The sequence below is a fragment of the Thunnus maccoyii genome, chromosome 18 (assembly GCF_910596095.1).
Source record: "Thunnus maccoyii chromosome 18, fThuMac1.1, whole genome shotgun sequence".
NCBI classification, from domain to species: domain Eukaryota; kingdom Metazoa; phylum Chordata; class Actinopteri; order Scombriformes; family Scombridae; genus Thunnus; species Thunnus maccoyii.
The window spans coordinates 13,747,997-13,775,727 of record NC_056550.1 but is presented as its reverse complement, the minus strand read 5'-3'; the positions used below and the strand labels follow the sequence as shown (position 1 = coordinate 13,775,727).

General features: G+C 40.4%; 1 protein-coding gene across 2 annotated transcripts; it reads right to left on the bottom strand.

Annotated features, from left to right (window-relative positions):
- Positions 1-851: 851 nt before the first annotated feature.
- Positions 852-27,055, bottom strand: lmtk2 (lemur tyrosine kinase 2). 2 transcript variants are annotated; one of them, XM_042392810.1, is made up of 15 exons: positions 26,748-27,055; positions 26,482-26,631; positions 19,661-19,794; positions 19,326-19,479; positions 18,606-18,682; positions 17,754-17,872; positions 17,335-17,422; positions 12,531-12,661; positions 9,288-9,372; positions 8,149-8,270; positions 7,214-7,363; positions 3,960-7,026; positions 3,717-3,849; positions 3,381-3,635; positions 852-3,113 (listed from the first exon to the last, which is right to left on the bottom strand). In XM_042392810.1, exons 2-15 carry the CDS (start codon positions 26,582-26,584, stop codon positions 3,085-3,087), a joined length of 4,647 nt encoding a protein of 1,548 aa, XP_042248744.1. In that variant the 5' UTR covers positions 26,585-26,631; positions 26,748-27,055; the 3' UTR covers positions 852-3,084. The 2 variants fall into 2 exon arrangements, with proteins under 2 accessions (XP_042248744.1, XP_042248743.1); XM_042392809.1 differs by having other exon boundaries at positions 26,482-27,055.
- Between the last annotated feature and the right edge of the window lie 676 nt (positions 27,056-27,731).

Sequence of the window (27,731 nt, the reverse complement as noted above, 5' to 3'; positions counted from 1 at the left end):
GACCTGCATCCTCCCAGTGAGACATATTCAGTCCTACTTGAAAGGCAGAGTCTGACAGTACATTTGGACTTTTGGAATTTTGTTCCATTTGATAGTTTATTGGAGTATGTGGGTTAACAGCCGATAGTAATTCACCTGCATTTAACAAGTTACTTACTGAATTAATTTACTGCAAGAATGAATGAATGAGGTTTCATTATGAAAACTGTAGTTGCAATATTTGGTGATATTTTTGGAGAGATTACCAATCTATATACTATTGTTTGTTTTTAAATTAAATGCAAACTTGACGCTCATGTACCAGCTGAATTAAAGCTCCCCTCCACACATTTTAAGGCATCTAAAAAGTACTCTCCTTCAAATAATAAATTGCCCACAAAATAGATTCAATTAACTTTCTAAAATTTCTTCAAATGGCATCAACTTCTCCCTCATTGGAAAAATCCAGAATCTATGAATATGCAAATATTTTTAATTTCTAAAGTTCAAACTGCTGGACACAAGATGTCTCCTACTTCACTGTAAAGTCCATTCTAAGTGTTTGTGCACTGGAGGCTTCAAATTTCCAAATCACACTTGTGTAAGCTGTATACTGGAAGATGATTGGCTTCCAAAATAGTTGTGATGTAACAAAATCATACTGAGATTTAAAGTGAGCACAGAGAAACTTTCTCTCATCAGCAGATGAATGTGTAAACAGTCTTCTAATGTCAAACTCTGACTCATAAGTCATTAAGGTTAATGTCAGTTAAGGGTTATGTCAGTGCTTCCAAGATCAGATACTTGGAGCTGCTGTTGTAGAGGCATCAACATTCAGAACGTTTAATTTCACATTAGATACAAACCCTAAATAGAAGTTCATTTGCATTTATTTTCATATTAAACAGTGTAATTATAAACATTTCATTCAATTACACTAAGCATGATCAATATGAAGTAAAAATATTACCATTTTTTAAAATCTACAAGTTTAGAGGACAGAATGGATTCACATCTGCTTCTGTGTCTTAATTTAACTGCTTTTAGCCCATGACAGTGATATGTTCCTCTGATCAACTCAGCTTTAAGTTACAAAATGAAACCTCATACCTATAACTCAGTTACATCATTTCCCATTTACAGACAAAAAAATTAACATTTATATACATCAGTACAGTTCAACATTAAGTTACATTTGTCAAATGTGCAAGATTAAGCAAATGTATACTGTAGTGAAATAAAACAAGATTTCCTTAAATAAATGTTCAAGTTTAACTGAAAGCACAGGCTGCTGGTTAACATTGTCTAAGATACAGTGCCTTCTGAATGGGGGGGTGGGGGGTGGACATCTATCTACTACGCGTGAAGTATAGCTGTTCATTGGGTGACAAAATCTTTAAGCTATTTGAGTCATTAAAAAGGAAAAACTGTATAACCCACAGTCTCAAACTGTGTTTTTATAGCTGTACATGAAAACCTTGGGGGGGAACATAATCATTTGCATTTTTCTTCTATACAGTTATTGATCATGACACACATACATCGCAAACAACTCTGTACAACCACAGAGATGATGTATGGCCCTATGAATGATATGATAATGAATACTCAAAATTGCAACTGGGCAAGCACTCCTTTAGGAGGAAAATGCCATCTGAACAGGTTCATTGGGTTTGACACAATAAAACAAAAAAAAAAAAAGGCAAAATAGACGATCTCTGTTCATGACACTGAAGTTGATAAAAGCAGCAGTGATTTTTTTTGTTCTAGTAGTGAGTTCTTGTGAAGCTTAAAGTCCCTGCACATTAGCGAAGAAACGCTGCCACGTTCACTAGGTCATCCTATGAATTCGTACACAAATTTCAACTAATTCATGAAAATTCATTGCACATTTGTTTACAAACAGCTCAATACATTTCTTCATTCTGACATTTAAAAATAAAATCTCCCACTTTTTGCACATATCTAAACGTGTGATTTCAAATTTTGTAGTGTTAGTGAATGGAGGAGTGCAGCTGTCTTTACAGCATACCAGGCACTGTGTTAAGACCCAGTGACAAGTCACTGAGACGAAAACATCCGAGAGACTTCCAACACATTTCAGAGCATAAAATGAAGCATAACAAAATTAATTAACTGTTTTTCCTCTCAGTCAATTTTCAGTTGGATCACCCCATGTAAGGATTGATTCAACAATCCTTGGTAAGTAATACCCAACATTCTTACTGAGATGTCTCAAAAATATGAAACTACTTACTGTACATGTTCCTTTGCAACACAAATAACGGAACATACAGTGTGTCACCTCTGTAGATGAGGGATTATTAGTTAAGGTAGTTATCCAATCATCCTATGCATGGATGGCGCTTCCTAAATTTCAACCCTTCTTATTCAAAAGATGCTACAGAAGGATACCGTACATAGTTTCTCTCCAATTAGGAGATTGTGACTACACCCAACGAGAGGTTATGAAAAAACAAACTACTCTTCCAAAAAGGCAACCACTGAAATAAATGCACAACACGAGGGAGCAAAATTAACAATGATACAGAGAAAAGTTTGGATCTTGAGTTGTAGGTCTGCAAAAATCAAAGAGCTTATTCTTATTTGGCTGTAGTGGTAAGTTAGCCAGCCCAGTGTGTTGAATTCATTGATTCAGAACATAAAGTCTTTTTTTTTTGGTGATGCAAAAGTTCCGGAAAAGGGAGTGCGCTTTGACACACAATGAAAAGAAGCAGCCAAACACTTGGAATGCGCTTGATGAGTTCTTAAAGCAAACATTTAGAAGCTAGGCCCGTTTTTTTTTTTTTTTTTCCAAAGTGGAATTGCACTGAACTGAAATCACACACATGTAGCTGGAGAGGTGATGTGGCTCAGACTGGGACTGGGCCTCGTCTGTCTTATTTGCTGAAAGTCAATTTACAGCCATTGTTCTCATGGCCATCTCCATGAAGGTAAAGAGCAGTTCTGCCTGAGAGAAGCATCCACGGTTTGCCCTACAAACCGTGTCATCTGTCCTTTTTCAGCCATTCTCCATTCCTGAAAGTGCGAGTAGAGGTTCATTTTTCAATAGTGTGATGATAAATGGTCCATTCATTTATCACACTAGTCCTTTTCTCCATCTTCACTGCTTCCTGTGGTGAACAAACAAAGAAGCATGTGATCAACTGATTAATGAATAATACTCAAACATGACTACTTCATAGTGTTTTAAGACCCAGAGAGTGTAAAATCTGCTAATAGTAGTTTAGTTATTAGAGAATTTCAACTAGGAAATGAATAGTAAAATTTAAAAACAAAAAAAATCAACCAGATACATTGCTTGGTGCAAATGTATTAAGACTTCAATGCAAATCCCTTTTTAAGTCAGTGTAAGTGTTATGACTGCATGCTCAACTTGCCTCCTTGCTCGATGTCAGAGTCGGTAAGATGTGTGAGGGAGAAGCTTGCGATATTGGCCGGCGAGATGGAGAAACGGGAGTAGTTTGAGGAACTGGTCCAGCTGGGCTCCAGCACGTGCCCTACTGCGGGGGGCGGAGAGGTGAAGCGAGATGCTGCAGATGTGGACATGACCTTTGATACAGGGTCTTTATTTGTCCTGGACAGGAAGGCGGGTGCAGGGGAGGAGAAGTCATCGTCCCACTCAAAACCACCACCTGTTGGGATTTCAAGAGTGAGTCAGGACATGTAGTGGTAAAGTTCAGCAGCTGCATTCTTTTGTTGGGCTTTGGCGTTACCTTCTTCGTCTGTGGAGCTTTCAGAGTTGGTGAACCGGTTCAGGTAGCTGGCAGTGGGTGCTGGGCTGCTGAACTCTGGTACATGACTGTTTGAGCCTGAGGAGTGGTCACCCAGTTCCTTGGTGGGGGTTTCCTAAAATCAGAATACATCAGATTTGAATTAGAATGGCCACACAAACACTTCTTATTACAGTAGTTGTACCATAATATCTCAAATACAATAGAATATAGAGAATACTTTACCTGATCAAACAGGTAGACGGTGACATCATCGAAGAAGGACACAGCTCTTCTGGAGTTGTCTGCGTTGCTCTTCGCAGGAAATGGGGAAGATGATGCCTCGATGTTCAGGGTGGTGGGTTTCAACAAGCTCTTTAGGTTCTTTGAACTACTGTCATCTGAGACAATAAGTGGCACCGTATGCACAGCATCATCCTCACTGTCTGAGCTGGAGCTGTGTAGCCGGTATGCACGAATGTCATCATCAGAGTCATCGCTGTTCTCATCCTCCTCGTCTGCATCCACGCCATCCTCCTGTACATCTAACCCCGAGCCATCCCGCCTCCCCAGGTACCGTCCCTCCATGTCCGGCTCTTTTATTTTATGAATATCACTGGCGTAGGTCCTGGTTAGTTTAGCATGAACTGCGTTCTCAAGCACCAGCTTTGATGATGTACCAGGAGGAAGTGGGGTTGAGGGTTTGAGATCTTCTGATGGGCCTGGCTCAGGAGACGTTACATCCTTGAAAAACTCTTGTTTGTCTCCATTGTCAGTGTGGCTGCTGACAGATTCCTTCTCACATTTTTCTGTGATATCTGAGTGTACTTCTGGTGATTTGTCCCCAACAAGAGGATTGGATGTTTCTCCAACATCAGCCTGTGCTTCAGCAGCTACAGAAGAGTCTTGCTGAGAAAAGAGAGAGTCAACATCTCTCTCTACGCTAACCTCCTGTGCAAGACCTGCAGCGGCACCACTGACCTCGTCAGTAGAGCTCCTCATCCACGAGACCTCACTAGAACCTCCCGTAGTTTCTTCAGACTTCTTCTCAGGTTCTGATTCATTGTCTGAGAAGTAGGCTGAGTCTCTGTAATTGCCACCCATGAGTGGTTCCTCAGCAGGGACTACATGATCCGGCTGCTGACCCTCATTCGGATCCTCACTATGAGCATCCAGCACACCCTCGACTTCAGAGATGATGATTTCTGGTGGAACCAGATTGGTTGCAGCTGCAGGCTCTTCTGTCTCTTCTTCTTCTTCAGCAACACTAATGCCATTTTTTACAGGGGAGTTGTCTTTAACATTAGGCTGAGAATTCCACTCTGGAGACTCCAGGTTCTCTGTCTCATACCCACTGTCAGCTATTTTATAAGGAGGGTGGAGTTTGTGTTGGGCTATCTGAACGTTCAGCTCTTCTCCCTGTTCTGCTAGCCTGTGAATGTCGAGGGAGTCTAATGAGTCTGGTGTCTCGGCTGAATTGTCTACAGTTGGTAGAGGGGTGGACATACTGTCTTCCAGTAAGCTGTCCTGGCTGATCTGGTCCAAAGATGGCCCAGAGACCAACAGAGAAGATCTGACAAGAGGACGCCCATTAGTATCCATAAAGGATTCTTCATGGTCAGATAGAGTTGTCTCCAGTTCTATATCTGCATCTTCTATTAGTTCACTCAACAGATCATTGCTTGTTAGATCTTCACTGTGTCCATTGTCTGAGGACAATGCTTGGACTTGCAGGTTTTCAGGCATTTGACTTCCTATGGGCTGAGCACTATCCTTTGAGGTTCCAAGGTCATCTTCAAGGCTGGGAATTTTGGCATCTGTGCACAATGAGTCTGTAGTGGCACTTTCAGAAAATTCAGGGGTGTGGCCATCAGTTTCACTAATGATAATTTCAACCCTCTCTGAGGTAGAATCAAAACCAGAGTCTATACCTCTGTCTGAGGACTGGAGCAGACCAAGGTCTTCGGTGGAAGAACTATTTGTAACTGGCAGCTGGTTGCTTGTGTTGTCTTCTGTGACCACTGTGATGGAAGGCACCAGTGTTTCATTTTCTACCAAGGACTGACATATCTCCCCCAAGCTGGAACTTGAAGAGTCTAAAATTCCCTGTCTTGAGGATGTGCTACTGGATGTGGGTTTTAAATAAGTGTCTGCTGTGTTTAAGCTGCCTAAAGTCTCGAGGTTGTCCCAAGAACTCATTTTGAATCTTTCCTCTGGTTCATGCGCCATACCAGGTAAGAGAAAATTCTGTTGTGGACTTGAGAAACAAGATCCTTCTTTCATCAGGTTCTGCTCTTTGAGAAACATAAAGTTTTCAGCTAGTTTTTCAGTGTTCAGAAGCCTCTTCATGTCTGTGTTCTCCCCCTCCACAGAATCCGCCAGGTGAGTGGCTTCTGAACAATCCCCTAAAAAAGAATCCCCGTAGTTTTTATCAGTATCTACTTCCTGGACTTCTAAAGGAGCACCTTCATTGAAACGGTTCCCATTGCGCTCTGGAAGCTCCACAAAACTCTTTCTCCAGGAAGGAGAGTCCTCTTGCTTGGACCCTTCCTCGGTGAAAATGTTGGTGTGGTATGGACTGTCGTTTTCAAGAGATGACCAGATGTGGCTATCTTGTAAATAGGAATCCTTGGAGTCAATACTTTGGTGGAAAAAATCTGCATCGGTACTAGATTCATCCAGACGAACATCCTGAAGAACAACAAAGTCTTGCTGGCCTGAACTGAAGTCCATGTCTTGCCCTCTATTCTCATTTTCCCCAACAGTGCTCTCTCCTTGTTCTTCTAGTTGTATGTAATATTCATTCCCATTGGATGGCTTCTGTGCATCAAACACTGGTACAATCCCAGGGATTCCTGAAGGAGTATTAGAACTCTCTGTGCCTACTGCTCTGGCTACAGGATCGGGGAAATGGGCCTGGATGTCTTCACTGGAAACAGGGAAGAACATGCTGTGGTAGTTCAACGTTGTTTCCATGCCTGAACGCCCATGGTTGCCTTCATAGTGGTCATGCTTTGCTGCCTCCCAGACGTACTCAAAGCTGAGACCTTTGCTAGTTTCAGTGACGGTAAGAACTTCATCAATCTCTTGTCGCAGGGCGTCATCAGCAAACTGTTCCAAGATTGGGAAGGAGGAGTGGCTAACAGTGGTCTGCCGTGTAGAAGGGTTAGGCTTGAGAGCATCCCAGCGTTGTTCAAAATCTTCTTCTATGTCCTTCTGGCCTTGCATGCGCAGGTAGATGAGCAAACGGTGCACTTCCTCTGCTGTGGCCCGTTTGTCTGGGGACAGCCAGCAGAACTGCAAGACCTCGTACCTGTAGTTAGAGGGAAAACGGTCATTTATTCAGACAAGATTCTTTTTGAATGGCCTCATAACCTAAATCTGTTGAAACCTGATTTATATTACTATTATTTTTATTTGTTTCATTATTTTTATACTATTTGTTCTAACACACATATTCAGTGATTCAATATTTAATGACACATATTCCAGGTACTCACCATCTGTCAGAATAAGGGAGCTCCAGCTGTGGCTTAAATAGTTTGACTTGTTGCTCCTTGATCACATGATTGAGAACCTCCCGGTCAGACAGATGTGGGTACGGCTGACCAGCATTCTCAAAGAGCTCCCACAATGTGACCCCCAAGGCCCTACAAACAATTTAGGATAAAATAGCTGTTAGAATTTACTGAATTTACAGAATCGGCAAATGACCTTAACCTCTGACCCCAAAACAATGAAACCTCGTCAATTGAGCTATTATGAATATCCAAACCTAAGAAACCAGTACTGTAAAATGTACCTAATGGTTTGTGAAGCATTTATGATAACAGTAGCCAAATTTAAACACTAATGAAAAACGATTTATCTCAACATATTATTCAGAGGGCAAATCCAGCTCTTGTAACTAGAATTATGTTACGTGATTCTGCAATCAATGACTAGAAAGCATTTGGCCAATGAGTTGTGAGGGCAGGGGGAGGGCTGAAAAGACTGTACAGTGTTGAAAGATGCTTAGGTGGTGCAGTGTCAGTGTCCTTTCCAGTCTTTTGGACATTAGCCAGATTATTCGGGATTTACAAGCTCCAGTATTAGCAGAAACGACTTCTTTTCTCAGCAATGAGCCAAAAGTGTACAACAGAGCAATTTACTGTGATACTTTATTTTGTCTTTCCAAACCTGCATTTTTACGATATATTCTGATTATATAACATGACTCCAGTTGCAGTTTCTAATACCTACTACTGTATATGTAATGACGCAGTGTAAATGTTAATAGATTTTAAAAACTTAAAATAGGTGTGTTCAAAGCCTGACTGAAATAATTCCTTTCTGTCACATCTCTCATGAGGTCATTTTAAAATATATTTGGACTGGATTCAACCACACTTATTATGAGTTATGGGTCAGTCAAGAGCTGTAATCTGGTACCTACCACACATTGCTGGGCTTGGTCTGCTCCATAGTAATCACACCCCCATGGCGCTCGCCCACCAGCTCAGGAGCCAACCAGCGGAGAGGTGCAAACACATCATCCTCTGTGATGATGTAATCCTCCTATAGTAACATGGTAAGGGATTACAGTCAGACACAGTATTCGCCACTTTTTAACAGTGCAACTTTCTAGAAACACTGTAAATAATAATAAACTGCTTAAACACCACCTCATTAAAAAGCTCACTAGAACAGGATAAATTTGGTTGCTTATTAACCTGCAAAAATAATTTATGCTCTAATACAGTCTCTCACTTGGCCTCCCCCTTTCTTTCCAGAAATAGATTCACGGGGTGACCTTATCTTATGACTATTAAATTCAGACAGAACAAACTGACAGATCAGCAGTATTTAAGGAATGCAGCAGACAGAAATGCCTTAGCACATATGCAGTGTGTCAAGTAACACGCGAGTACGATCTTAATTCTTCAGCTAAATACGTAACTGATCAAAGGCAAACAACTGCACAGACTCTGATGTAAATGATTCATTTTCTGTCAGGTCATCTGGAGCTGGCAGAACAAAGAAAGACTTTGACTGTGATTTAATATCACCAAATAGCCAGACTCCAGATAGGCATCTTATGTTCATCAGCTGGATAATGTCAAGTAGTTCTTGATAATCTTAAAAGGGAATTATTTGCTAGATTTGGTAAATTAAGACTCTTCAAATAAAAAAACAGACCAGACTGACCATCTTCAAACTGCTAAACTCTGTTAATTTCATTTACATGTGACTTGTGGAGGAATTTAATTGCTACTAGGATGCTTTACAAATTTTTCAGATGAGAGGAACCACAACAGACTTTATAATGCAATGTTTCCCTTCTAATTATTCTTCTAACAGTAATTATGAGACATAATTATGGCCAATTTTAGCCAATATTCTTATTAATAAAAAACAGCTCTTTGTTCATGGTTAGTTAGGGGTAACGTCGCTAACTTTCATGACTAACTAACTTTAATATTTCTTTATGTAACCAGGTCCTTGTGCTGACACAATACAGATCCATAAGGTAATGATGAAATCACCGAGTCTCTACACAAAAGACATCTGAAATTGAGAAAGATTTCTGCTTACTTTGTATCTGTAGGGTCCAATTCCATAGTCTCCAACTTTGACAGTAAGATCTGCAGTCAGGTAGCAGTTCCTTAGAGCCAAATCACTATGAGAGCACAGAGGAGAAACATCAGCATGACACACAGGAATCAACTAGATACTTACAAAACAGATTTACTAAATCATTCACTGATTATGAGGCTTGTCGGCAAGATTGTGGAATGAAAACATTCAGCTGGTAACTTGTTTTTGCCAGTCAGCCATTTTTGTTTAGCTTGTGCATTTTCATTTGTGTGTAAGAAGCAAAGTTGAAGCAAAGACCGAGGTTAAATGAATACGAAATCCATCTTGTCGAGATCAAAGAATTCACCATCTGCTCTTAACCTCAATGGGTAAGATCACCATGCAAGAATCAAAAGGGACTTTGTCAAGGATCAAAAATGGCTTTGGCAACTAGAGGAAATTAGCACAAGGGCGTCTGTCTTTTGCCTCAGCTCTTCCCCCTGCAACAAGACTCATACAGGGGCTATTCCTGACTCGAAAATACAGCAACAAGATATAATTTCTTGAGGGAAACACAGGCAGTGAAAACATTTTGTTGGGCTGCCAGGAGAGGGCGTAAGACGCTCTGAGGCTTTCTCTGCACATTAAGCAGACATATGGTATTTAATTCACAGTGAGATACTCATCATGAGGCAGGCTTTAGTTTCCCTTTAGCCCCATGGTATTCCCAGTGCACAAGTTCCAAGTCCCTTTACTCGCCTAACGACAAAAACTGCTGACACTAGTGTACTTGCATGCACATTGCCCAGCTACTGTCAGACCCACTGAAACCTCTGTAAGATAAATGGACATTTATTTTAAACTCAGTTCCCTATCCTCTGCAGTTGGCGGAGGGCCAAATATACAGATAACACAGCAGTAAGGAAGTGGGTCTGACATCTTAACCCTACAAGGCTAATGAGTGGCATGGACACCAGAGCAGGTTTGTGTCATTTTTGCAAGGAGTTTACTGACTTTACCTATGATCAGGACAAAAAGAAAACAGCTACTCATTTTAAATTCTGAGTCACACTGTGGTCACAACCATTATGTCCTCTACCAAAAACTGTTAATAATCACCAAGTTTAAAAACCAATTAAAACTTTTCTCCAAGTTGATATTTTTTTAAAGGCGAGTAAGAATTTGAAAAACTTCAGACAACTTCTGAATATACTCTTAACACGTAATTTAGAAGGACTTAGACACCTAGAAACAAAAACAACTAGTGTAACCCTACTCCAGTCAGTAAAAGAACAGTCAAAGAACAACATACATTTTGTTTTTGAAGGCTAGAAGAATTTCAGAGTTTAAAGTTTAAAACTGGAAGATCTTTTTAAGACAAAGAATAAAACCTCCTGTCAAACAGTGATGTGAAGTCAGGGTGCGGGAAGAGTTGGGGCACAGAATCAACTAAATAATGATAAGAGAAGTACCACTCTGTTCTGCAGAAGCACACCATCCTCTCTTGCTCTGATGATGAGGATTTATTTTTTAGCAGAACAAGGACAGTAAACTTTCATCAACGCTGAGTCAGGTCTATTTAAAGATCAAGGAAATGTAAGAGTGCAGACTTGCATATTGTTCCCTCCAGTTATTTTTCGGCCCTACAAACATTTACAGAGAGGAAAAAGGCTAAACATGACAATGACATCACATGATACTCAGACAGTGCTGGAATAATGTGGCCAAAACATAGAAAGTGTGATTCAGGCTTGATTGATATTTTTCTCTTAAACTAGACAGAAAGCATAATTGTGTTTGGGAAACCATATATTATTGACTAAACATGAGAAAAATATAAGCTTTTAGGTGGAAAAAAAGTTCTTGGTAGTGGACTAAAACCCAGTGAACACTCACAAACATGACTCATATTGATTGATGATCCAAACTCCAATTAGAACAGTAAAAATCTCAAACAAAACAAAGCAATATTTATGTGTATTTTAAATGCTTGTACTGAAAATATATGTAAAGCCATCACTGGACTGTACTTTCCTCCACAGTCTCTGGATAAGAATATATTCATGACACAGTACAGTATGTGTTTAGTGCGTCTGCAGAGCCATTCTCACCCTTGCAATGCAAAGCTGAGGTTTCAGTTTTGGATATCAGCCCACACAGCACTTGTCCTGAGGGTTTTGTCTGTGGCGCTGCATCATCAACAGCCTCTCATTCAATTCTGTCAGCATGTGGCATTCAGTTTCTTTTTCTTTTAAAAATTTTGGTGTTTGGAGTCTTTGAACAAAAAGTGCCTCGGAAATATTTTTACGATTGTAAGTAAAATAAGCTCACATGAAGGGAAGCTTGTATAATTTCCTTTGAGTTGTTACAAGGATTAAAACACAACGCCTAATGTGAGGCTATCCTTTTACATGCAAAGAGCAGAATCATCATATCCCTCTGGCAGCGGACAGCTGACACTGTGGCAATGCATGGGAGCTGGGTAATTGGAACCCTCTGAGCTTATTCTGAGCATGTAAAATAGAGCTGATGAGCTGAGCATCGTATGTTACCCCGAAGCCCCACGTTCCCAACACCCCTTGTACCCTGCTGGTTGCTAGTGGCCAGACTAGCACTCACTGGGGTAAAAATGAAAATGAAACACTGCCTCTCTTCTATACACACCTTTTTTGGAAAACACTGGTACTCCTGAGACTGGTTGGACAGTAAGGACTAAAATAAAACTAACTGTTGACTTAAGTCTTTACAGTCATTTCTTACGAGATTTATGAGTACTTGTTTACTATTTGTCATTTGATACCCAGTAAAACTGTCCATGATACTATCATGAAAGTATGATGTACCATAATATTATGACTTGTTCCAAACAATTAGGACAATAATGTTTAGGTGTATGTTATTTGACTATACACCATCTAATTTTCTGTCAAATTTTCTCACAAATTTAAATCCTTAGAAAGCAAAACAACCAAATGACAAAAAAGGAAAACAATATTTTTACTAACATTGCCAACTATTATTTAGTCATTTAATTAATTAAACACGACATACTGGCTCAGTGGAAAATGTAGAGAGTAGAGGGTGTCAATAAAATATGTCATCACACTGTGTTTGTTTCTAGTCGCCACTGAGAAAGTGAGCATTGCCCTTAACAGCAGTTGAATTCTCTGACAGACAGAAGTGGCATGAAAAACACAATCCTAAGCTTAGTTGGCCTAAAACCTGTGAGCTTGCTTTAGTGTTGCAATTCAGAAGTGCTACCTGTGCAGGAAGTTGTGTTTGTGAAGGTGAGTGACACCGGCAGCGATTTCACAGGCCATCCTCTGCAGCTGCAGCAACTCAGCATTTCTGAACATCCAATCCTGCTGAGACAGATAGCCCCGCAAATCGCCCTGCAAACACACACACAGACAAACACACAGTTGGATTATCTCATCAATATCAAACATTCAACAAATCCGGAGCAACTTTATTTGTATGATGGCAATAGGAGGAATTTTACATATATTTCTAGTTAAGTGCATTGTGCAGAGACCGCCACACAGGGGCAGTAGACTCTCCTTTTCCTGTCTTCTCAGCACTTCTAACTGGTCTGTGTGAGAGGACCAAATAAGGGTAACCTGTTTAATGGACCTCTATGCTGTGTCACAGAGATTTATAAATAAAAGAGTCCAGCTCAGGTCAGTGAAATAAACTGTGTCTGGATCCAGTAAGGTTTGGGGATGAGTGGAGGGAAGAAAACACGGGTATATACACATGGCTAGCAAGTGATATTAAGTTGTATTTTGCATGTAGCATGTCGGCTCACCAGTTGACTGATCACAAAGCCGTGGGAAGTCAATAAAAGACAGTGTATCTAGGAAACGAGGTTCACCTCTATTTAGATCACAGGCCTACAGGGGTCTTTGTGGTTGGACTGAGTCCTGAGAGACTGTAAATTTTAATTACAACAAGGGTCTCAGCTGTGTGCAGGTTCACACGCCAGAGCTGGTTGGGAATTTCTGTAGACACCTGTGGCCATCATTCACCAACACGTAACAGAATGCATAATGATTGAGAAACTGTCAATGCGGTATCCTGTACTTAGTGTCTTCCTGACACTCCACAACAATGTTTATAAAAAACGACAAAATGCATTATGAGCACTTTTTGCCACAATTTGCGATGTGGGTTGAGATAGCACACATTTTAGTCAACAATTTATTTAACGCTGACTTCCTAAATGTGTCAGCAAACAGCCATTTAACCTATGTGTGCTCCTGAGATCATGTACACCACAGAGATGGAGTGAAGGACTCCCGATTAGCTCCCCTTAGGAATGAGCTACTAAGAACATACTGTCCACAAACACACACACCAGAGTCACGTAATATACGAGGCACTTTTGTTAAAAATGTCAAGTCACATGCAGTTATTGACCGTGTAAGTCTGTGTTGGGGTGCTGTGTGTGTGTGTTTACGAAGGCTTTACTTTTCTGTGAGCGATCTCACTACAAGCAGCTTAGATCAGTCATCTTACGTAAGCGTCACGGATTGCTTGAACCACATTTGTCCCCGCATACACACACATATAAATCACACACACAAAGGCACACAGCTCTGGGAAGGGGTCTTCACAGAAGAGCTATATTGAATGTATAGTAAGTGATACTCTGTGCCTGTCTGTCTTTGTGAAGCATCCGCAGCAGGTGATAAGGTCTGGGTTTCAGGGCGAGGATCCAGCGCTGTTAATCAAACAACATTAAATAGTGAAAGGCCACAACACTTCAGACCGTGAATAAACAAGAATGTGCAGAGTTCCCTGTGTGTGTCTTGCTCAGCCACCACATGATCTCGTTATGTAAAAAAAAAAAAAAACATTTCAAGCTATTTTAAGTGGTTGTTTTCCATCCTACTAGTGGATACTAGAAGCAGGCTATCATCTGATTAAGTTTAGCATATTTACTTGTAAGCTAAACAGAGAAAGTAGGCTATTGAAAGAAAAATGAAATCCAGGGTAAAACACTCAAAAGGAGCAATACTGTACTACAAGATGGTTTTTCATAGCCACCAAGGCAATGAGTGTAACCACCAAATGTCTTTGTTAAATTAACTCTAATTTACGTGCAAGTTACCATCAATAAAACCAGTTCTCAAAGGGCTAATTAGCCAACAGAAGTCAGAAAGGACACCAAGCACATAAGGACAACTTCACCCACAAGGTGAATAACAGTGCTCAATATGCTGGTGTGCAGAGCATGGTCAGTAATGTATAACCTAATAAATAACATGACGACAATAACATAAAGAGCACTTCCAAGAATTGTGGCTTTAACAACTGTAATAAATGAAGGGGGATCAACGACTTTCGAAAGCCAAAATCAACTGGCTTATTTCCAAGACCCTGAACCAGAGAAGGGTCTGACTAATGTCCTGGCCAGGCACCAGGCAGGATATCCATGCATTAGAAGCTGTCACTCACACAACGGTATGTGACATTCTGTGGCCCCTGCACCAGTTGCTTGATGTATTTTGATGTCTAAAATGCTTTGAGTCAGGGTTACCCAGCACGGGTGATACAGGCCGAAAAAACCACCATCAATCACCAGGCTGTCAGAGGAAACGTCACAGTATACCGGCTTTTTGGGATTCACCTTGTCTACTGCGCAGCTGCAGTGTCACATTTCGTGTTTCGACATGTAGAGGATGATTGACATGGCCTGAAGTAGTAAGAGGCCACAGACAAGTCGTCTATTACTTTACATTCAACCAGAAAACAGGGTGAGTGCTTGTTGCTACATCAAGTGTTATTTTAAAGATTTATACGCCAAGTAGTACAAATGGAACTTTTAAATATGGAAAAAGAAAGGAAATGTGTATTGTGTAAGACAAGATCCTGCTCGGATGAAGTCCTTAAAACTCTTTATCCAGCAAAGGATAACAAACATAGACATCAATCAGTCGTGCTAGCCTCTCACATTATCACCTTCAACATACAGGACCTGCTCTTCATCACGCTATCTTTCCTAATGACTCACACACACTTGTGATAAGTCAGTTACTTTGACTCATTTCCATCTCCTGTCAGAGACGTTACTAGAGTTGGCTAGGAAAGACCACAATGCCAGTACACCAGCCAGGCCTGGGCAGCTGACAATACGCATGCCCAACAAAGTTATGCAATGTCTGGCAAGATGAGCCGAACTGGACCCTGCAGGACACATTACCAGGTCGGACGGGTGGGAAGGCAAGATGGAAGAGGAGTTTATCAAAGCTCAACATTCGCCAGGGAGCGTGAATGGAAATATTTCCTGTCACCAGGCCGCGGACTGCTCATGTGCACACGGGCAACTAATACATTACATAAAACAATATTTGAAACCCACCAGATGAATATGACGTCCCCCTCTAAAACAACTGTGAAGTCACACTTACTGGCACAGGTTGTGCAAGCTCATTCATGGTTACCATAAAAAAAGGGCATCCGGTAACTCAGACACACACCTGGGACGGATACACTCGTACACACACACACACAAGATAATTTATGGCTGCCAGAAAAGGACAAGGGTCATCTGATTCAACAGGACACTCGGGTAGAGATGAAAAGTAAAGACTGAAAACTGAGTGAGTGGCTGTTGACAAGTGTGTTAACTGTGTGGTTATTTTTGATGTTACTCAATTTAATACTTGTTTTTTTTATTATAAATTCAATACTTGGTGTTATTGCCTGTTGTTTAGACTAACTAATCTGTAGATATTAGTTGTGTTGGGAATTTGTCACCTTTGATTTAAGACATTAAAGCGTAATGAAAATAATCACTAGGTGCTGCTCTGGTGTTGCTCTCTTCCAACAGATCCTCTTGGTTCAAGTTAAAGCAAAGGAATTTCTGTTGAAGTTACATTTTTCTAATAAACATGCACTAAGTGCTCGCGGACAAACACACACCTTATGGTCAAAGTCAAACATTAATTATAACAGACTCCTAGGAATGGAATGTGGAAAGAGAAAAGGCAGAATAATAAAAACATGAAAGAGTGATGGTATTATTTAGTAAACTACATTATATTTGAAAATGTTTCTGATATTTTTTGTGTCAACAACAATTTAAAAAGAAAGTATTTATTACAGGACCCCTGTAGGTGTTTTTATTTTTCTGGTTACTCAATATAAAAGACAAAATGGCTAAGACTACCTACAATTCTGCATTTCTTCTAAGGTTTTCCTATTAAGGTAAATAAGAATGACCCTGAGGTGGTGTATATTTATAGGTGACAGTTTTGGGTTTTTGCATTCGTTGGTGGACACCCCTTAAGTTTCTTTAGGAACAGCTTAGTTTCCTTTAGACTGAAATCAGCTGTCTCCAACATACACAAGGTGTTACCCATAAAAATGCACAAACACAGCAACTGGTGGAGCTGACACAAGAGGAGTGTAAATGGAGCCTGTTGCTTTACTGGGAGAGGTGGGAATGTGAGAAGTCCCAGGCTTAGACTAGCTATGCCACTTGGGCAGGAGGAGGGGAGCAGAGGAGAAGGGAGGGGAGGGAGCTCCCCACAGGCGGGGAAAGAGAAACAGTGAATAAATCAACTGCCGTGATGGAGTCTGCGTCACCTCAATGAATGAAAGGGCTAATTTAGGATTGAGACAGTAGACTTTGAGTCCAGATGGCCAATAGGCCAGGTCAGCTATGCATGCTTGCTGGACAGTATTTAGAGGGGTCTTGCCCTATGAATTTGTGAGCTTAACAGACTGACAAGAGCCAATTCTCAGATTTCTCAATTAATTAACCCTTGGAAGTGAAAAAGTGCTGAAACATCAAGTAGTAAATAAACAATTTCTCAGTCCTTGGACACTAGTATGTACAGTGACTGCATGTTAAATGGAGCAAAACCCGCACAATATTTCAAAAGATTTTCCACTGCAGATTAATAGTAGATCAATTTCATTCACATGAATGCAATGTTATTCATTTAGGGTATAATTCAAGTTTCTTCAATTTATTTACAATAAACAAGCTTTTGAATATTAACAAGTGGTTGGTGGTGCATATAAATCACACTTATCAGAGCATGTGGCCACTCACCATTTCACAGTACTCGAAGACGAGTAGAAAGGGAATAGCCTCAACGCACTGTCCGACGCACTGGAGGATGTTTGGGTGCTGCAGCACTCTGAAGACAAAATAACAAAGACGTGCTGTTGATATTCATGTTTATTAGGGCAACAAAAAGCTTTAAAATAGCACTACTTGTGTAATAGGAAAAGTGGAGGATGCTGCTAAAATTACAGTGATGTCATATGGCTAATTTTAACTACATTTACTGTGTGCATGTCATTGCACATACTCATATTTAATGTAGTGAAGTAAATATATAATTCCATCATTGATCAAATAAATATTAAATGTCAAAATATAAAACATATGATGGGAAACTTTTGAAAGATAATAATAACCCACAGCCATGGAGGTGTTCAAAGAAAAAAAAGAAACTCTCTGTTCACCTGTACGGATCCCCCTGCTGCAGGAAGTCATTCTGCTCCTTGGCACTTGCATTAGCTTTTAACTCCTTCACCACCACTCTGGCTCCACCTGGATCTGTGTAGATTTCACTCAGAAGGACCTGATGATGCATGACAACACTTTAGACTAAACAAGATATAAAATAGAAGTCCATGCAGCATGTATACCTCCAGGTGTACATGTAACTATTTAAAAGAGGCCAAATGATGCCAACAATTACAGCAAAGAACACTGAAAAAAATAACAGATTTGAAGTAGAAGAGTGAGATAACAAAAAAGGGGATTTAGTCATCTCGTATGGTGCCTTACTTTAGTGGATCTTAACATATCAGGTATGAAATTAATCTGCAGATTAATCTGCTCTGGTTCAAGATGAGACCCAACTTTTCTATGGATGTCGGTTTTTGAGCCACAACAAAGTCTTGTTTTTAGCCTTTTGCTATGTCGTAACACATATCACAAAATGGCAAAGACTGTTGAAAAGACGAAAGTCTAAGCCTTATTGTAAACTCATAAGGAATCTTATCGATATTTATTTGAATTCATAATACAACCCGCTCTCAAATTTGGTACCAATTGATCTAACGTGGCAACAAGGTATGATTCCAAACTGAAGCATTTGTTGATCACTTTCAGTCCCTACTGGCCAGTTAAGAGGAGCGAGGAGTCTGCAGTCAACGGCGGTATAAAACAGAGCAGTCAAGTTACAAAATAGGTTTTTCAAAATTTGTGAATCACCACAACCACGAGAGGTGCACAAAAAATATTAGGGTAAAAATGGCAAAAATATTTAGATTATGCAAAACTTGTACAGTAAAGAAAACAAATCTCACCTGGCCAAACCAGCCATTGCCAATCTCCTGGATGTAACTCAGACTGTGGCGTGCTACCTGGAAGCCTGCGGATCCCTCTGTGAAACCAACCACAAAACAATGTTTCTTAAGACTGTACTTAAGATGATTAAATTTCACCTCGAGTTTTGGAAAGGTTACATTTGCTGCTCACAGCTGTGGTGAGTTTTAACGTCTATCTAGCTAAATGATTTAATATTAGTTATTGGGATGGAAAACCCAGACTATGGGTCTGTCACATTCAGTCAAGAGCAACACAAAATGAAAGTAAAATTGTGTATGTCTGTTAAATCATGTCTAATAAATATGAAAAATATAGGTAATAACAGTATGTCTTTAATAGTGGCTTTAGTAGTGAAGTTGGGCTCCAAACTTGAAAAACTGACATCGGAAAACACAATTTAGACAAGGTTAATCCTGAAGGATTATTAAAAAAGGAGCTGTGACAGAGAAAAATAATGAAAATCAGATTTCTGGCAATATTTTAAACCATGCCAGAAAATCTCTTGTTGTGTGTTTCTGCTTAACATTTGCTGGATTTACTCTTATTTATAACATCCTAGAGACCAAACAACTTCTACTAGATATTCACATGAAGTTTTTGGATGTTTTTTACGTCTGTGTTTAGCATGTGAATATAGTATGTATATGTGCACATGTATAAATCTTGACAGGATAAATCTGAGTGTGTATATGTCTAACCTGTGATGCGGGCAGGAGGTTGTAGGTGTGGGGGTCCAGGCAGGGCCACAGGGGACACAGCGAGGGTGTACACCTCAGCTGGGGACTGCATAGACGGCGTGTCCTCTGCCGGCGGGGTGAAGTCGATCTCATCATCAAAGTGGTCTTCAAACTCCTGCGTCAACAAAAGTCAGGAATGGAATATTATGAGACGTGACATACATTTAACAATAGAACCCACATTTACAGACACGGTCTATTACAATTCATGCCTGCTATTTGTTCTCTACGTCAAGCCTGCATGGGAGCAGGTGGAGTCGTGTCTTGTCTGGCTACCTGCGTGCCGGGACTCTCACCTTGAAGTTGATCTCCCTTTCCTTGCAGCAGGTCACGCAGTTCACCAGCAACACCACCAAGGCCACAAGCGCCGTCAGTGACACCACCAGAGACAGGTAGAGAGACACGGACAACGAGTCCCCCGTGCTTCCACCTATAAGGAAGAAAACAGACATGAGCTCGGCTCTGCTACAGATACTATGCTGAATCATTCACATCTATAGCTGTGCTTCAAAATGAACTCAGAAGTGAATAAAGGAGGGCATCTGTCATCGTTGTTGGAGTTACAAGAATAAACATAGGTGTGTTTGACAGTAATACGGCACACCACGGGTGTACTGGCACTTCTTCTAAATCCACCCACAACAAAGATACATTTAAGCTCAACAACAAAAATAAACTGCACAGTGCTCTTAGAATTCAGCTTCTTGAGCTTTTGCTCTATTTCACCAGCAACTCCACTGCAGAGGGAAGAAACGCCAAGCTGTAACTCTTTGCAAGACACACAATAATTTTGACTCTATGAACATGAAAACAGTGATTTCTTCATGTTTACAGTGTCTGCAAACATGATGTGAAAATAACTGTGGACCACCCAACCTCTAGCCCTCATCAGCCATTCAGAGAGACGGTTGTGGGGGTTTCTCCTGGCTGATAAGCAGCTGATGGTGCAGCTGTAGTGACAGCAGGTGTGGGTCTGTGCTGGTGAGGATGCTGCTGGCCCAGCAGTTCGAGTGTCAGGGCTGACAGCAACCTTTCAACCCACCCGCTGCGTTGCTTAGCTGCTGCTATCTCGCTACATCGATGCCGAACAACATCCATGCGGCTGCTGCAGGTTCAACAGATTTCCAATCGAGTGTAACATCTTTGTGCTACGACAGAAAATACCAGCGGGATGTATTTACTTTGCTGAAATCCCTTTTTATACCAGACTTTGATTTGAAAGACCTTAAGGCCTACAACAGCAGCAGGCATGGTAAATCTTGGTGATAGCCTTCTCTAAAAAAAAAATATGTTTTCTCTGGATTGACATCTCACACTGATGGTTAAATGTATGGAATAAGTATTTAAAAGACTGCATGTATATCATAATTCTGACAAAAGCTCCACCTTTTGTTATCTGTAAGTGCGAGCCCGTCACCGTGCTCTTTCACCACATGTCCACCTCGTCTCCTCATCTCCCAAATGTCACTGCTCATTGAACTGCTCTTTTGAAAAGGTATGACTACTGGTCACTTGCATTTCGTCCTGTCTCTGATGTGGTGAGTGAACAGTCAGAAGACGTTAAAGTCAGTCCCTGCGACTTGCAGCTTGCATTTATTTTTGTGCCTATCACTTCTGAGCTCACCAGCAGTCAGAAGAGGTGTTGCAAGCAATTTTCTGACTTGATATTTTGTCATTTCACTACGTCTCATGATATTGTATTACATGTAAACATAATCTCAACATGGCATAATGTGTGTGTGATTGAGAGAATGTGCTGAAAGAATAGTGAGAATTTGAGAGAGACACTCCTCCCCAGTGCCCCCCTGTTGTTTATTCTGTCTCCCACTGGTCATAGCATGTCAGGTACATCCTGTCTGCTAGAGGGAGAATCGACACCTACTGAGTGTCCTTCTGCTGAGCTACAAATTCCTGACAGATAAAAGCGTGTGCTGAATACGTCCAGAGTACAAACATTCTTCTAGTTGTCTCATGTTGCTTTCACATCAGCGCTTGAAGAAGAAAAAGAACAGAATTGAGTATTTCTGCAACACAAATAGTCTGAGCCCCTGGGAACAAATGAGCGACCAGACTAAGGCCAATATGTCTACACTAAACTGGCTAAATTTGAAAACGTATCACTTACTTTGAGAGAAGATATCCGACCACACAAAACAGGAGGTGTCATCATTAATCTGCACATATGACTTGATCTGTGCTCTCAGTATGGCAGCACAGGAGTCATTGTAATCCTTAGCTGCCCTTTTTGATAAGTCTATTTTATACTCATGCAGACATCTGACAAAAGAAACTGAATCGTGTGTTCTGCCTTATTGAAACATGGAGTAGGAGGTGATAGAACAGTTTTAAACTGCTGCACAAAGCAGAGAAATCATGATGCACCTGTTAAGAGTCCTTGCCAGATAATGGCTGTAATGCATTATTCTGTTGTTTGCTAACAAAAAAGATAAGACAAAAAATGTGTTCAGCCTCTGCACCCAACCTGGCACCAACTCTTGCCTCCTAAATTGTTCATAAATAAAAACACCAATTTGAAATCAACCTGAGGCGAGATCTTGCAAAGGTTGAGAGAGAGAGAGGCCAACGACCGGCTGAACAGTGAGGTTACTACCATTCAGGTCTGTTCAGATGGAATAGTTGTGTACTGAGACACTACAGTTCATCAGAGAGCAGCAGAGCAGCAATCACTTAAACTCCCTGGGGAGCATTACATATGATCCAAAGCGTCAACCATGATTGATATTCATTTCATGTCTGCCACAGTACACCAAGACATCACTGATGAAAACTGATTGCTTAATGTGGTCTCCTACTTAAGATCAAAATAAAATTCTTCCAAGCAGTCTGACTTTTTTTTAATCCTGCTACAGTGAAAATATACTTAACAATAATCCTAAAACAGACGAATGTATCAACCTGTGAATGAGATCAGTGTACAATCACAACCCTAGACCACCCTCAAAGTCAAAGACGCCACGCTACAGGCAACTTAGCCTTTAGGAAAAGTTAAATTAGATATATTGTGATGCAAAACTTACCTGAAAATACTGATATCTTATTTATTCCTAACTGAAATCTCCTTCACTCCAGAGCCCTTCTGGTGTCAAAATTTCCTGCAAATTATCACACACATGAGTCTGTGGACATGAATAATCCTAACTGGAACAAATCTAAGCTAGTAACTTAGTTTGCTAAGTTATTGCACTGCCCATGTGCACAAATATGGGTCCTGGTGTTGTGGGCTCTGCGCGTGCAAAACAGCACCGCTGCTGAAAAAAATCCCTTGGGGAAACACTGAAATGGGTCCATAGTTCATACACAGGCCCGGGGGATTTAGCTCTAAATGTAGATGTGTACTTAAAACTTAAAGTGTTTTCTACCTCGTAATTTATCATCAGGAGGTAAGTGATGAGCCTGGCTTACATGGGCTGCTAAAGGTTACACACAATTCCTTCATGATACAGATTGTAAGTGGAAGGAAGAGAAGGAGAACTGATGTGAACCGAAATAAACTGAATCTGCTTAACATGCAAATCAGTCAAAACTACTGAGTGCACAAAATGTGACTGATGAGGACGGCAAAGAATTTCTCTTCATGTGAGAAGCCACCTCATACCTCAAACTAGTGTCTATCGTTAACGTGTGTGAAAAAAGACTACGTAATATTTTAAATTATTTAAGATTGTTGGATGTCAGACTATACAATCAGCACTTGATATGATCACCATTTTCTCTGAATAAAACACAATATACCAAATGACACATCCACGTCCTACGAGGAGGAAAAGGGGTGGAGGGAGCAATCCAGAGAAATTAACATTATCTGGAGGGAAGAAAATGTCACAAAGGGTGAACAAAGGCAAAAAAAATTTTTTTTAAATTGAGTTGTCCCAGCACTGGCCTGGTCTTCCCTGATAAATCTAAATGTAAGATTACCTGCTTCAGTAAGAGTTTACTGTAAGCAAGTACGGTTTAAGCAAACATCAAATCATAGAAATTAATAACAGGCAATAACATCTACTGCATGCATTACTGTGCTGTTGCTATGTCAGCAAACAGCCCCCACCACCTCACCACTACACCCAGGTAGTTACAACCACAGCCTCATACTGAGACCAGGAAACCCCTGAATGCTAAAGAGGAATCTCTTTCCCAAAGCTTTATTTATTTCCCAAAACCACACAACTGCCAGATCAAGCAATTATCAAATTGACACAATATTGCCTGAAATTGATATAATGCAATCCTATCATAAAACATGTGTTTCATAATGAGCACTAGTAAAAATGTCCAGCATCATGAAACCAGGAGCGAGCTAATCATAAACCAAAACTCAACAGCCCCGTTTCAGTAAGCTCCATAATATGTCACGAGTGGCTGTTTTTCACAAAACGCTTCCTCCATCAATGATGACAGCCTACTAAATTATATGCAGCATATATTATCTGAAACAACAAATAGTTCAGTAAATAGTATAATTAGCTTTATTAAAGTCAAAGCTTAACTTCAAGACAATCCTGTGAAAAACATCTTTTAAACACCCTCGGTCTGTTTCTGTGGAGCAACAGGGTTCCAGGCAGTGCAGGACTCCCAGAGAGTCTGCAGCAGCAGCATTATAGAAAAAAAACAGGAGCTGGGTCACGACAGCTCTACATGGGATCAGTTCTCCTTGGTAAGGCCTTATCTGAGTCATGGGTTCATATTATGACTTGGCAGGGCCCACCAAATGACTCAACTGGTTTTTGGGACCAATACGGCAGGGAGCTGCCAGGTCTTATTTCGGTTCCACTGCATATTTCAGTAGGCATTCACGCAGAGGAGGAGCTGACCCATTTTTGCAGATTTCACCCACCAGTGTTTACAACAGTGGATGTCTGTACTTCCAGTTACATAAAGGATGGAGGATGGCATTGTCGGGCTGACATGTTTGGGTTCTGATACGATTTGTCCGTCTGCTAAGATAAGAAGCACCAAGCCTCGTCGAATGAACAGCCAAGGTATCTGAAGCAGCCAATAATTATGGCCATCGGGCCTTTGTGAGGATCCATATTTACAAGACTGTGTCATTTTCAATTACAAATCAGCATCATCTTCTCACTATTAAAACAATAGAAAACAACACTATATATATCTGTCATTTGCCTGCTTCATGGCAACATTTGCATGCATTCTTTGTAACACACTGTAACAATGCAAAATGCAATTGTTTGGATTCTGAAGCAGCTCACTGAACTGGAGTACAGGAGCTCCGATCCTTGGCCCCTGACAATATAGGATAGGCTGGTTTGTAAAAGTAACCTGGGTTGGTAGTCACTGAGTCACTGGGTAACTTGGTGGAAGGTTAAGACCAATGTCCATAGTGTCAGACTAGACATGTTCCTGTCAGCTGACTGTTACTACAGTTAAAACATTAACACCACTGTTAAAGCTCACCTTTCAACATTTACCCATGTTTGATGTGTGAAAACGGAGCAAGTCACTTAAGGAGTTTCTTCTCTCTTTCTCACCCACAACTCTTAACTTAAATCTAAACTTTTAAACATCAAGTATTAATGTACCATATCTGTAGACACTGATAAATGACTCCAAAGTAAAGACTGGGGAAGTGGGGCAGAGGACAGGTTGCTATGTAATAAAAGCATAAAAAGCATGCTCATATTGCTACATCAGTTTCCTGTATGACCTATCATAATTAAGTAAACAGCACTGTTGCTAATCATTGACTGGGGCTGATAAGATTGGAATGTGTTACAGTTACACATTACCGACCCCGGCTACACAATATTCACTTTTGCGTCTATTCATTTCTTGTCAGGAAGCAGGTTGCACCAAGACAGACGACACTGACTGAGCCTTTTGCTGTGTGAAGCTGCAAAAACAAAAAGAAAACACTGAAACTATCCCCTTGCCTCCAAGTGGATTTATGGCATCCACAACATTAAGTTTGCAAGTTAAGATTATTTTCGGAAACTACTTCATCTGCTGAAAATTCTTCATTATTCTAAAAAAAGATATGTGAAATCCTGAAATTCCTAATTTTGTCTAGTATTCACAAGAATGCAATTTACAGTGGCGTGAAATTGAGCAAGGCAAGAAAATACTCATATTTGAGAAGCTGTAGCCACCAAATGTACTTGATAAAGGACTTAAAATACCAACTGATTATCAATATTGCCATAATAGAATGTTCAGCTGATCCATAATCAGTTACACAACAGTACTCTCACATCAGTATCCCTTGGGGAACTGCTAGAGCTGCTGTGTAACTGCTGGAAATGAATTGTTTTCATACAATCAGTTCCCTCCTGTTTCTGTCATTTTTACCTGAACAAGGTAAATCAACACACCAACAAGGATCATTTCAATGTATGTTCCACCTAGTTTAAAATGTATGAAGGCAGTCTAATTTGATCACTAAGACTGGATACTAATTAATAGTGTGTGTCTATTACCAAATGATTTCACCCCACTGGCGACTAACAAAATGGCAAGTCATTTTCTTCCAGGAATAAGTTTTCATTCATCATAAAAATGATCAAACCCATGACAAGACTTATGATGTAGGCACAGTGCGATGGCACTGTGATCAACATCAAAGTTGTTATTCAAGGTGCACCTGAAAACAAAAGGGAAACCAATGTTTCCGTGCTGGTAGGCCAACATCTATTCTGTTGTCCCATAAACTTGGTAATATGTCAGTGACTAAACCAACCCTATTGAAAGGTTAACTTGCCTGTACCCGCAGTTACAATAACCTGTATTACATTAACTGAGACACACTGGTACCTGGGGACAGATTTATGTGTGTTACTTTTCAATCAGAATCAAACTAGAATAGATTACGGTGTGGATTTTTTTATGAGCACTGGTGGACGAAAAGTCGAAAGTGTATTTCTACCAGTCTCCTGACATGTTGTTACTTGTCATTATAAAATGCCATACACTACAAATATACATATAGTGACAACAGTGTTCATTGGTTAGCAGGAAATACAGCCAGGCTTGTTTTGTTTGCTTTTAGCTGCCACCCGAGCCAGTAAGCATTAGCTTGTAGACAGGCGTCATAGTAAATAAACAAGCAGTCAGCTGTGTATCAGATAGCAGTCAGCTGTCTCACCTGATCTGTGATGATACTGGAGAGGGGCACCTTCAGACAGCCAAAACACCGACATAAAAATCGCACTGGCCAGCAACAAAACACATCCATGACGGCTCTCCATCCTCCTAGCTTAGCTAACAAGCTGTTAGCTAAATGGGAATCGTCGTCCTAAACAACAAATGGCTGATATGGCGCTAAATAATGCCTTTTAATCATTGATAATTAGTTTAACGTCAGTGTAGGCTACACAAACAAGCATATTTTCTTACTGTTTAGCGACTTACTGTTAGCCAGCTAGCTAGCTAACTAGCTTCAGCTAGCATGTCAAGGATAACAGTTTCAGCTGACGACAGCAAACACCGCTACGAAATGTAATGTTCCGTTGTCCATACAGACAAAAGGAGCGATCACCTTTCGCGACCTATCATATTCGGTTCATGTGCCTTGACGTTATTTAAGTGAACACAGCTAAAAGAAATAAATCAAAAGCCCTGGCTATCATGAAACACATCTCCTCCAAAGCGCCATGTTCCTGTACAACGACACGTCACGGAATGAGGCGGTCAACTTCAAGTGATTGATGGGCACTACAGCCAATCACAACGAAGCATAGCCTCATATTAAATACACACAGCCAATCACCATCGAGCTTTATTATCAGTCATGTAAATCCAGTGCTTTGTATCAGAACTGAAGAAAGCTTTTTTTACATCAGTCACTTGCCAATCATGTGAGACACGCAATACTGATTTGGAAAGACGATGCGACTCGTCTTTATTGGATGTCTATTCTTGGCTTTATGGCTAACCGTAAACTACCAAGCAGTCTCATTTTAAAGGTGGACAGGGTAATATGACAGGTGCACTGATGCTGTCTTGGGTATCGGGATCTATTTCTTATGGATAGGTGTTCATTTTCTCTGTAGTGATTTCATATGAATTTTTGGTTGGGCATCAGATTCGTAGGAAAGCTCGATTCAATAAATATAGCAAAAATAAAACACACTGTTTTTTATCGCAGTATTCCCAAATAAAGGAATGATGCTCTAGAAGTCAAGATGCGATATGTTGTTGATCCTAGGAAGGCAGCCACACCTCTATACATTATACTATAATTCTGTGAGTGTTTCCTGACAGAAATGTTATTTTAAGGACTTTCCCACCCAAACAGGTAACACCTGATAATTTACTTTTTAGCAGGCGTGGTTGGAGGTGTGACTCCCTGTGTGTTTGTTAACAAAACAAAACCACACATGTCCTCTTTGTTAT